The sequence below is a fragment of the Sylvia atricapilla genome, chromosome 3 (genome assembly GCF_009819655.1).
Source record: "Sylvia atricapilla isolate bSylAtr1 chromosome 3, bSylAtr1.pri, whole genome shotgun sequence".
NCBI lineage: Eukaryota > Metazoa > Chordata > Aves > Passeriformes > Sylviidae > Sylvia > Sylvia atricapilla.
Genome location: NC_089142.1, coordinates 40522099 through 40534537, shown reverse-complemented (window position 1 = coordinate 40534537; position 12439 = coordinate 40522099). Strand labels below are relative to the sequence as shown.

Below are 12439 nucleotides of genomic sequence, written 5' to 3'. Positions count from 1 at the left end.
TTCTTTTTTTCTTTTTTTTTTTTTTTTTTTTTTTGAGGTCCAGAGATTCAGTTTCTAACCTGTTGGTTTGCATCTAGAGAACCTGAGTCCCTTGGGCTGTTCTTTACCTACAGGACGAGAACTTTAAAAACAGATATTTGAATTTATTTATTCTGGCTTTCTCAGCATTTCTTGTATTCTCTCCATTAGCTGCAGAGGAACTGTGTTCCATTGAAGGCATAAGCTGTTTTTTCAGGACTTGGGCTTTTCATTTTAGAAATGGGTGGGTTGGGAGTGGTTATTCCTCCATCCTGCCTATATTCATCTACATTTAAGGGAGAGTAATTAATGTAATATTTATTTCTGTATGAAATGTATTTTTCTCCAAACACCAGTTTTTTTCCTAACAAATTATTCATCTTCATTGGTGCACTGGGTGCAGGTGCCTGTGGGAGTTCAGGCTTTAAGAACATTTTGAGTACCTGGGCCCTTGTGCTTTCTGTCTCCCCTGTGTAACAAGGGGACTTGGTGGGTTCTGTGTGAGTGATTTCCGTGGCTGTTCAGCAGTCACTGCACTTACTTGAGGAGGGGCATTATTTACAGTCAGCACTTCAGAGGTGACGTGCTGCTGTTGTCACAGGCTGCACAAACGACTCACTTAGGGGGACCTGTGTCCCTTTTGATAAAGTCACATCTCATACAGCTACGATGTGCTGTATTGTATTATATATAGAAATTTTGTATCATTCCTGTTCCTTGTGGTTTTCATTAAACCTTTAGAGACAGTTGACAGTCTTACGACCAGTTTTATGATTTAAAAAAATTAGAAAGTAGACTTATATCACAATTCAGAGGGCAATTTAATTGGTTTTATGGAGGTCTCTGTTTTCTAAAATAAAGGAAAAGATCCACCTACATTCATCTTTTCTGTAGGTTGCAAAGGAATACAAAATTTTCATGTTGCCTTTCCTAATTTTCTGTCTAATTTCTTAGGTTGCAAAACCTGTGCCCTTGGGAAGAACAGGTAAAAGTAAAAGTGTACAGGAGGCAGATCTTGGTCAGTGTAATTGTTCTTCTATCGGTACACTGAATAATCAACCCAAAATTGTCAAGAAACACACTTTAACAAAAGATAAGGTAAGAACTTAAATACTCACACTAACCAGTCATCCTGACTTCACTCAAGTTTCTAGGGTGACTGAGAACTTCTAGGGAATTTTTGACATGTGTCAGTGGGGTTTTTTGGTATACATATAGCTGATACAGACTTGTTTTGAAATATTTAAGTCATCATTAGAAGTGTGAGAAATTACAGTCATGGGTACCCATTTACCTTTCAGTTACAGGGTTTCATTTATAAGGAAAAAAAGTCTGCAGGGTAATTTCAATTCATGTTGCTTTTGGGACTGTTGTAAGGGTCTGTGCTCTGTACCATAAAAACTCTCCTGAATCAGGTCCTAACACATTAAACACATGTGAAGAAAAAGTACAATGTATAAAATGCAACATTTAAAATACAAGATATAAAATACTACATATAAAATTGAAAATATAAAAGAATGACAGGAGAAGAGAATGAGACAGAAGTAGAAAAAGGACATGAGGAAGAAACAAAGAAAAGCATGGAAAGAAGTAGTGCAGAAACTGATTATTATAGAAGAAAAGGCTTAAAACTCAAACTGTTGAGATGAATGGAGGGATTCTCATTGGTACAACTGGAATTTTGATCCAATTCAAATAAAGGGAAAAATAAGGGAAGGAAAGTTGCTAGTTTCTTCTGGAAAGTAGCCAAACAAAAGAAGGCAAGAAAAGAGTTATCAACATTTGCAAATCACCTAAAATTATGACAGCTTTGTGGGTTTGGTTTTTTAAATCTATAGGAGCAATTTTCTATGGAAGCAATTTTTTTTTTCTTCATGCAATCTTGATTAAAAAAAAAACAAGTTTAGGTAATATTCAAATCAGCAAACATCCTTCTAGGGATGCCTTAGTTAATTCTATGACAAATGCCTGCAAGGTGAGTTGACTTTTTTCTGGAGTTGCTCATCAACTAAGGCCTGTCATGGGAGGCCAGAGGAGCAGCTTAAACTTGAGAACCTTTTAGAAGCTTAAATTAGATTAAGTGAATACTCCTTCAAATGTGCCATTTACAGCTGTCACAAAGTGAAAGTAATTAGTTGTGGGAAGTATTCATCTCACAGTAAGTATAATGCTCTTAGCTGACTGGGATGTAGGTTTCTAATCCTAAGTTAATTTAAAAACATCTGAAGGAAATCAGCTATCTTAAACATGAGAGATGGAGAATATAAAACAATATATCCCCCCAATAATTTGCTTTGCATTTGTCATGTTTCGAAAGATTTGTTCGCTTACAAATCTGCTTCCTCTTTCTCCCCTCTGTTACTCAATTAATAATGCCGTAATTTACAGAATCAATTGAACCATGAGAGACGGCTTTCCAGAAAAGCTTCCTCAAAGGAAGAAGAAAGAAGTCCTGTTATCATGCAGGAAAAAGGCAAAAAGCTTGAGCTGGAAGGTAGCTCTGGCGCCCTGTATTCCAAAGATCCCTGTGCAGAGGCGGCTGTCAATGGAAGCCAGACGGAGGGCAGTGAGAAGGAAGCCAGCCGCTCCGAAAGCAGCTTTGATGCAGACAGTGAAGCCTCAGAAAGCGAAAGTGCTTCTAAGCAAACAACTTTGAGCCCCCCCAGCAGTGTGTCTGGTGTGCACGTCAGCCACTTAAACCCTAAAATGCCGCACAAGCCAAGCGACGGCAACGAAGAGACCATTTCCAGTGCCATATCCAAGCTCAGCTTCTGTGATCCTGTAAACGAAGATAAAAAATCAAGCTGTGGAGATCCAGCATTAGGTTTATCAAATAATTCCATGTTCTCAGTAGGCAAATCCTCACTCTCCCAAAACCCTCAAAATGCTTTCCAGACACTTTCCCAAAGCTACATAACTAGCTCAAAGGAATGTTCTGTTCAGTCCTGCCTTTACCAGTTCACCTCTGTAGAGCTCTTAATGGGGAACAACAAGCTTTTATGTGAGAGCTGCACAGAAAGGAAACAGAAGTATCAGAAGAAAACCATCTCCACAGGTAAAGCGCTTGTACCTCTGGACAATTTCCAGCATTGCCTCCCAAAGCCTGTGTGCTGGCTGCTCTTCCATTGCTCCAGCATGGGCGTCCCTGCTGTGGTTAAATAGAAAATGTCTCCCCAAGCAAAACTTGCTTGGAACAACTCAAAACTTCATCAGGCCATGGCAACAAGAATAGTTTTTATATTAGAATATAATAGTAGATGAAACAGAGAATTCATTTTGCATCTTTATTCTATCCAAGATAACGTATTTAAAGATGACTGTAAACTGAGTATGTGCATTGCTCAATACTAATCTTTGCTGCTGTTTCTGTTTCTTACATTCCTCAAAGCTTTGAAATAAATGCTGTAATATTCAGCCCCAGTAGCTTACATACTCAGGGAAGTAATGTAATTATGTATGGAAAAGAGGCAAAAAAAGAGAGTCATAATGAAGAGACAAAAAAAAAATCTAAAAATTTGTAAGAATGGAGAAGAGAGAGAAGTACCTTTTTGTGACAGTGTTTTCCTCATTGCTTGTATAGCCCAAGCACACCCTTAGAGTTCACTGAATAAGAAAAACAACTTAATGAAAAATGAACATTTCAGAAGGACTGAAGAATTGGGGTTTTTTATGTATAGAAATTCAGAAGAATAAAAAAATTAATCTCTTCTGCTAATTTGCAAATACAATAAAGGGAGTTTGTATAATAAATTGCCTGCTTGCTGTGCATTTATAGATATCTGGAGAGATACAAGTTAAGCATGAATAAATTCAGATAAATGATTTGTATTTTATAATCTTTCCCTTAATCATCATTGGACTGTAAGTGCTATATAAATAACACCTTGGTTCCATGAGCACCATGGAAAAGGAAAATCAACTCACAACTAATGATTATTTTTTCCTTTTAAAACAAAAGATGTAAGAGGTCACCCAATTAAACATTAAACGCTCCATTATACCTCAAATGAACTATTTTCTTTTGAACATATGTAAAACCAGTAAGGTAATTTTTTCAGCAAAAACAAATGCTAGTGGCATGTTCTCTTTTGCTGTGGAGCTTTTCTGTGGAGCTTTCACTGTGCTGCTTTTGGTAAGCACCCTGTGTTCTGTGCCTTCTGCACCATAGGAGGTTTGGAGGCCACATATCCCCGTTCTGTTTGCTGAAGCCAGCAGGTTAGGAAGCTTCTTGAAGTAGACAGCCCTCCTCAGACCTTTCTCTTTAATAAGTATGAAGTATGTAGTCATTCAGAAAGAACTGAAGAATGGAAAACTAAACTCTTAGCAATTAGGGCATTAGCATAGGTAAGGAGACCTGCACCTTCCAGTTTTTGTCCAGGGACCATCCATTTATTTTATGTTTAAACAGGAAAGTTGGGTGCTCTAGTAACAGACAATATAGGTATCTCAGTGTGCAAGCCGACCTAGACAGTGGACAGGCTTCCAGCTTCTGATCTGATTTACACAAGGCTGGCTGAAATAATGCTCAGATTTTGCAGATTATGTTTATTAATAACGAGAAAAATGAGAAAATATTTTTGTTACTCCACTGAATTTCCCTCGTGTTTTATGTAACAAGTAGAAAAACATCACATCATAGATCTATTCTGTCAGATGTTTAGAAAATACTTTAAAAATTCCATATGACTGCCTTCACTTTACAAATTACTTTGATATTCATAAATGCAGAAAAGAAAATGGAAGGTGTCTACACAAATGCTCGGAAGCAGCTGCTGATTTCTTCAGTTCCAGCTGTTCTTATTCTCCACCTGAAAAGATTCCACCAGGTAAGAGGCCAAACCCTTCTTGTACATTCCTTTGCCCCACTGGTGTACAAGTAATTCTTCAAGTGTCATTGTGGATCCCAGTACTTCCTTTTTAGATGGAGACCTGGTAGAAGCACTGTTTGAAACATGCTGTTTCTTGTGATTATCCTGACACCTTCAGAATGCATATATGTATGTTGCCCTGATGTATCCAGAGAAACCCCTTATGTGTCTGTCATGCTTACGTGTATCAGACACAGTACTGATAACATAACAAAGAAGGTTTAAATCAGTTAAAATCTTACTCTTGGATTTGGTTAATTTTAATACTGTAGTGATACATCTTAGCTTTAAAAAGCTGCCTAGTAAAAATATTTACTTTACAGTCTTTTTTTTTTTTTTTTTTTTTTAACTTTTGAAGGCTGGTTTGAGTCTACGGAAAGTAAACAGGCATGTGGATTTCCCACTGATTTTAGACTTAGCACCATTTTGTGCTGCATCTTGCAAGGTACCATTTCAAATCTTTATTTTTATTGTACTTCAGGATTTGGTGTCCTGACCACAAGTTAAATTGGATTGATGCTGATGATAGTGATGATTATTTACTTGTTCTTAAGTTGAATTGTAGAGTGAATTTTTCAAATAGTGTCCTGAGATCAGAACTGTAACTGTGTGCAATCCCATTCATATCAAGAATATCACAGACATTAGATGGTATTAGTTAAACTGTGGTGCCCTGGTGATATTGGTGTATGTAACAGCATTAAGGAAAAGTATTACTGCCTCTATGGTAACTAAATTAGTCAGACTACTGAGTACTTGTAATAGAGGTATTTTGCTGTTGGAAATGCTGTGGATGTCTGTTTGCTTCTTATGGTATCATACTGCTGATAACTACTTAAGATGCCTGTAAAAATTCATCATGAAATAATTCCCCTTTGTTTTCTGTGGTTCTGGGAATGCAGAACGTTATGGATGGTGCACGAGTGCTGTACAGCCTTTATGGAATAGTGGAGCACAGTGGCTCAATGAGAGGTGGTCATTACGCTGCGTATGTGAAGGTCAGAACATCCTCCAAGAAATTGCTAGAGCATATTTCTACCACTAAAACTGTCCTGGGTATGTACAAACAGAGCTTCCTTTCCTTTACTGTAAAACAAAAGTAACTGTCTACAGGGGTTTATGGGAAATACTTTTTTAGCTGAGAATAATCTGTGATTTTTAGACAAGTTGTAGAAACCCCAACCCCATCATGTGCTCTAGGCCAGGCTGGATGGAGTTCTGAGCAACCTTGGCCCATGGCAGAGCTGTTAGAACTAAATGATCTTTGAAGTTCCTTCCAAAACAAACCAACCTATGATTCTATTAATTATTCTTTTTTGCTGTTGTTGCACACAATGCATATCCTACTTCTGCTATTAATCCCATATAGAGCTGAGTGAATACTGGAATTTTGATTCAGCTGTTAAACAGATAAATGAGGCAAAACTTTCCTCTCTTTCCTACTCAGAATAATTTATCCAGGTGAATAGTTGTGCCCGTTAAAATTTAATAATTTGGCATATTTGGTACCTGAAAATGGTTTAGTACACCAATCAAATCCATTACATTAAATTAAATTTCATTTTCTGAATATTTGAGCATTTTATGTATATTTTAGGACTGAGATTTTTTTCATACTTAAAAATCTGGAATACTCTGGTTTAATGTGAACAGTAAGAATCTTTTTCGTGGAGTACAAGGTTTGGTGTAGGGTTTCTGTTGGCATTTTGAGAGCAGCACACTAGTTCTTTCTTATTAATACTTGATGGATATGCAGAACAGATGATTGGGGATACAAGCATCATAAAGTCAACCTAGGACAAGAATGGAATAAGTTTCCAGGACAGGATCTGTTAGTGAAAAATTTGTGGCAGCAATAATATGTTAAGCTGTCAAAGTGAGGTAAATATACTTACTGTTTCCCTTCTTGGGGGAAAGTGAGAACCAATCACTTCCCTTTCTATCCTATGTAGTATCACCTGGCATTTGAAGTTCATTCCCCAGAAAGACAAACTTTTACATTTTTCAAAGTTTCCTTCAGTCTTATGCTAGTCTTATTAAATGATTATTAAAACAGATTAGATCTTTTCATGGTCATAATTTTGCACTGGTCACCTTTTAAAATAAGATCTTTTTTCTATGTCAGAACTGGTTGTGTTCTAGTATAACTTACTGTTGGAATTCAGCAAGCTGTACTGGAAATATCTTAAAAAATATGAAAAAAGCCATGGCAGCATCCAGTCCTAGGCATTGTCTTTCCCCAGTTTCTCTTACAGTGCTCTTTGACATGCAAGTTTCAAACTGAATAGCAGATTGTATCTATGTAATGAATTAGTCTTGTAGGTTAGAAGCTTCTCTTGCTTTTTGAAATAGCCACTGTATTTGCTTGATGATGTCTTGAAAGAGAAGAAAAAAATTTCTTTTGCTTCTGCATTTCAGGTTTAAAAGAAGCCGTGGGAGCATCAGGAGGACAGTGGGTGTACGTTAGTGATGCCCATGTTCAGATGGTTCCAGAATCAAGAGTACTAAATGCACAAGCATATCTACTTTTTTATGAAAGATTATTACTATAATTCTTAACATTTTATTTCGAAGATGGTAGTGTTATTTAGTTTATCTTATTTAAAGCTGCAGTGGTAAGAGTACCTGTAAATATTGTGCCTTTATCTTGTAGAGAATTTATCATATTTTGACCTTGAAGTTCAGTTAAGCTATTATAAATACCTGAATGATTCTCTTAAAGTATGCACTTTGCCAAACTTGTAAAATTCCTGGGTTCAGTAAAATGCAGTACCCTTAGAATGTAAGATGATGTCCTATCCTACTGAGGTCTAGGGAAAGTTTGTTTTTGATTATAATAAAGATAAGCTTTCGCCCATAGTTCTAGAACAGTTGAGAATAGAAATACTGATAGCGCTAAGTGCCTGGATTTGCTGGTGTACAGTAACAATACAAAGTGTTCAACTTCTTTTGATCCAGTCCAGACCCTTCCCATCACTGGGTTGGATGTCAGCTGTTAAGATTTTTGCAAACAAGAGCCTGTCAAATAGTGTCACTTCTGTGTTTAGTAATTGGAAAGCTGAGTCCTTCCAGAATGGAGTAACAACAGCTGTCTCTGGGTAATGCTTCAGTGCACTTTCCTGGTAAGAGCTGGGAATAATTAGGAAAACATGGCTTCTAAATAGTGACAGTGAATCCTCAGATGCCCAGTACCCTTTCAGTCGTTTCCAACTGGCACTGGTATAGCAATGTACTCCTGTTTCAATATAAATATATATTTGGTGTGCATAAGTATATCCCCCGAGATATATATACACACCATAAATCCATCAATAGATATTATCATTTTACCTTCTAGGAAAGAGAATTGCAAATAATTTCTGTATTTAGTAATTTTTCAAGTTCACAATTATGACAATGTACAGCATATAAGCTCATGTATGTACAGTTTAAGCGTAATTCAGTAAATTCTGTTACTTTTGGTTCCAAACATGAACTTGTTTATCTGTTCCTGAATACTTTTCTCACAGGAGTAATAAACTATAAATTATTTTTGCACTGTGTGTGTGAGTTGGACAGTAAATGATGACTTTTGCCCTCTGATACATGTCTGGACTTCTTTCGTCAGCAGTGGGGGACAGCAGGTGTCCTAGTGGTAGAACTGGTTTCTGTAGGCTGTTTGACTGCCCTGTTTTGAGGTGTTACTTCCTTTGGTAATACCTCATTTCCATCCCAGAGAGTAACAGATACATTCTAAGGTCAAGAGCTGATGACAACTTGAAGTTATGTGGTAATTAATTTATTTAATAAGCAGTTACTTAAATACAAATTACTTCAATAACAGTTCCATCCTGTATGACTTGTTCTTTGGTAGAGAAAAAAAATGTTAATATATGCTTACTGTTTTCATTTATGGTAATGTTTTTTTTAATGAAAAAACTTGCTGTCCCTATTACTGTCTGTACCCCATGTTGTCATACCTACCTGCCTGACTCTCCTATTCTCTACATCTGCTTCAGAGCTTCATCCCACTTGCATTCCCTCTTTTGCATAAGAAAATGGCAGAACCTGCTAGAACTGCATTTGCTCAAACTGCTTAGGTATATCTTACAGCCACATGACTTGCATATTCTTGTGCAGGCACTTAAGGATTGTTAGGCTATACAACTGATAATGATAATGGAGTGAGCCTCTGGTTGCACAGGATTTTATTTTCAAAAGGGAAACTCCTCTGTTTAGGTCAAAATGAGGCTATGTGTTTTGGCCAAAACCATGTTTTTTTCCCTTCTACAAATAAACATTGTCTCAATCTACCCCAAAGTAGTAAAACTCAGAGAAACCAAGCAGCCAGCTTTAGCCATCTGTATTCCAGCTAACAACATTTTAATCTAAGTCTACACTAAGAAAGAAAGATAATGTTTAGATGAGAGTTGGTTAAAGTACCTTCATTCTCTTTGAGCTCCTTATCTTCCCACACCATTCATCCACCTACACACCTTTCTCCTCTTTGTATATAACTTACCAAAACTCAGAATTAGTTCCAGGCAACAGTTGTAGCAAATGGCAACTACATTGTGTGACACAATCTTGCTAGAAGACACCTGGAGTGAATCCTCCACCCTAATGCAGACAGAATGAGTACTTGGCACCTGCAGTTCCTCCTTTGCTGACTTCTGTAAAACTACTGAATTCAAGTACCTGTATTAATTTACTTTTTAGCCTAGAACTACTTCCCTAGACTGCACAACTAGGAGAGAAACAGAATGAAGTTCTTAACCTGTTTCTTTTTACTTTTAATGTTATTTTCAGGAAATTCCTGAGGTGGTCTTTGCTTCTTTTAAACCAGAGTTTGAAAACTGTTTGCTGAAATTTTCCCAAGTGGACATATAAATGCCTAGGATGCCATAAAAAAAGCTGACAGGATTATTTTCTTATTAACAGCCAGGGAAGATTGACTTGTATTTATAGGCATTTTATAGATACATGGAGAGAGAGTGCCATGAAAAAGAGCCAACGCCTTCACTGAAGATAGGCATCATTGTTGCTCCTGGATGAGGTGTTCTGAGTTGAAATAAAAAGCTGTGTTGGCAGGAACTCTAAGCCTTGAGTCAGGAACAGGTATGAAAATATGATAGAAGGAAGCATTTTCTAAAAATGAAGGCAACAGGTGAAGTTACACCTTCAAAATGAAAATACTGATGACCAATGCAAGATGTCACACACAATTTTATATGCAAGTCACAGTGTCCTTTACACAGACATAAGTTTGTTTGTGTAAAATTTGGCTCTAAAGAAGCAACATAAATGTGTATACTGAAGACTTCTTATAATACTTTATCAGGAATTGGAAAAGAAGCTTAGAGCATTCTGGGAAAACAAGAGTATACATGCTATATGTGCTAGAATGTTAAATATGATTTTAGAGTCAAGGAACTGGCAGTTTCCTGTAACTGCCTGATGTGTGCACACTATTGAAAAGCTGTACGTTTTAAGAATTTAAGTGAAGGGCTTGAAAGTTTAAGACTGTCCTTAAAATGTCTTATGTTACCAACCAAAAATCTCTTCAGGCCTACAGCATGTACTCTGTACAGAGCTTCACCATACTTTTGTGGTCCCCTGACCTGAGAAGTGCAGTGGCCTGGGTCTTCATATGGCATAGCTTCAAAATGATTTTCTCTTCATCCCACCCTTCTCACAAGGGCACCGCTGCTTTTTTCATCAGCCTCATTTGTTCTTTATGTTTTGGGTCTCCATAAGCCTCTGTGTCAATGTCTTTGCTTTCATTGATCCTTAAGCACAATTTAGTGGCTCCCAATCTCATCACCTATTCTGTGAACTTGCAAAGCTCCTGCAGGAAGAGCTACTGTAGCAGCAGTCTGGTCTGTCCCCACCACCACACTGGCTCTGCCTACAGGCAGCCCCTGAGAAAAGCTGTGACTCCTGAGCAGCTCTCCACTGATCAGTCACAAGACAGTACCTGTTAAACAATTACAAAGGATTCAAATTAAATAGTTCCTCACTCATCTGTAAGTTAACCTGACCTATGGGAAGTACCTGATTTACATATATGAACAACTGGGACCCCCTACAAGTTTCCCCAGAATAGAGGCATCAAGAAAGACCACTGCACCAGCTAAGGAGTTAGTACAGATTATAAGAAAGAGCTTTGTTGTCTTTGGATTTATATGTCATTTACACCAAAAGTGGCAAAAAGTGATGGAGAGATTTACTGTACTAACCTGCCTACAATATGTGTACAGACATCATGTTTGCATTAGTCTGCTCTCCTAAGAGATGGCTACAAAGAGAGGTGAAGGAAAAACAAACCCTGAACTTTGCCGCCCCAAATGTACACACTGCAATCGCCTTTGTGTAGAAAATTAAATCCATGCAGTCTGCCAAACCTTCCTCCCCTTTCCCATCTGCACCCTCTGTGTGTACCAATGAAGTGCTCTTGCCTGTGGATTTCAAGTGGTAGCAGGTGACAGTGGTTTATAAATTCATTAAAAGGCTGAAATGTCTTAACTTCACCATTTGCTTCTCTGTACACTTCTTTTTTATACTAACACAAACTGAATCATAAAGGGACATGAAATTAATGCATCTATGTTCTCAACCTATTATAAAAGTCTTATTTTAACATATTGGTAACAAACTAAGAAAGGAGTGATTTCTTTAGTAGAAACTCTTAAGATATATTAAAATGGAAACAAATTAGATGGGAACAAAGAAAGCATTTAAATACAACTCTTCTGTTAACAAAAATTAAGAAATTCAATTTTTATTAAAAAGTGGTAGCACATCTCAGAAAACAGCTTTACAGCAGTCCTAATTACACAAAGATTTTATATTCCTTAGTTTTCAATATCTGGACTCTATTTTGCTGTACCCTGTACACATTTATGCATTTGTACAAAGATTTCTGCATCTACATGAAAGAATTGCCACTCTTCTTTGGTAGAATAATTTCAGTCTAATTATTTTAGAACAGGTTACTGTTGCTTCTGTGCCTATTTACCATGCCTGAGGCTGTCATTTTACCAGCTGTTCTAGCTGTTATACCTCTCCTGTTGGTGTATAAACAAATTGCAGAAATAGTGGTAAAGTTACTATTCAAAATTATTCAAAATCAATTTCTTTTCTGTAAATTAGATTATAAAATGTATTTTTAAATGAATGTCTGTTCATGCAAGGCAAAACACTTTCTTTGCACAAGATAACATAGGAAGTCTAAGTGAATTTATATGTTATAATAAAACAGTTGCAATGCATTGCAACCATTTCAAAACTACTTGGTGTACATTCCACTTATATAAAGTTATAAATACTTCTGTCTTCATTGACAGCGATAGAAAAACAAACTTTTAATTGTCAAGAATGTTTCTTACATCTGTTGCAGCTTCCAGTATTTTTCTAGTACAAAATGTAAAGGTGCAGTAGTGCTTTTAAAAGGAAAGAAGAGCATTTATTTTGAGTGAGTTTATGACTTCTTAGCAATTACCTCATTGCTTTGCTAGTTTAGGGTTTTTTTTTTTTTGCTTTTGAGCTGTGTAACCTGGGAATCATTTTAG

The 12439-nt window shown here is 36.8% G+C and overlaps 1 protein-coding gene across 5 annotated transcripts in view; it reads left to right on the top strand.

Moving 5' to 3' along the window:
* Positions 1-8471, top strand: part of USP45 (ubiquitin specific peptidase 45) — a 49806-nt gene extending 41335 nt beyond the window's left edge. For 3 of the 5 annotated variants that reach the window (XM_066315171.1, XM_066315172.1, XM_066315169.1), the window contains 6 exons: positions 973-1116; positions 2410-3076; positions 4750-4847; positions 5248-5334; positions 5792-5945; positions 7308-8426. In XM_066315171.1, coding sequence (XP_066171268.1) covers positions 973-1116; positions 2410-3076; positions 4750-4847; positions 5248-5334; positions 5792-5945; positions 7308-7441 — 1284 coding nt within the window. In that variant the 3' untranslated portion in view covers positions 7442-8426. Of the gene's footprint in view, positions 1-972; positions 1117-2409; positions 3077-4749; positions 4848-5247; positions 5335-5791; positions 5946-7307 lie in introns of those variants that run through there. The other 2 variants (XM_066315173.1, XM_066315174.1) reach the window with 2 other exon arrangements.
* The last annotated feature ends 3968 nt before the right edge of the window (positions 8472-12439 follow it).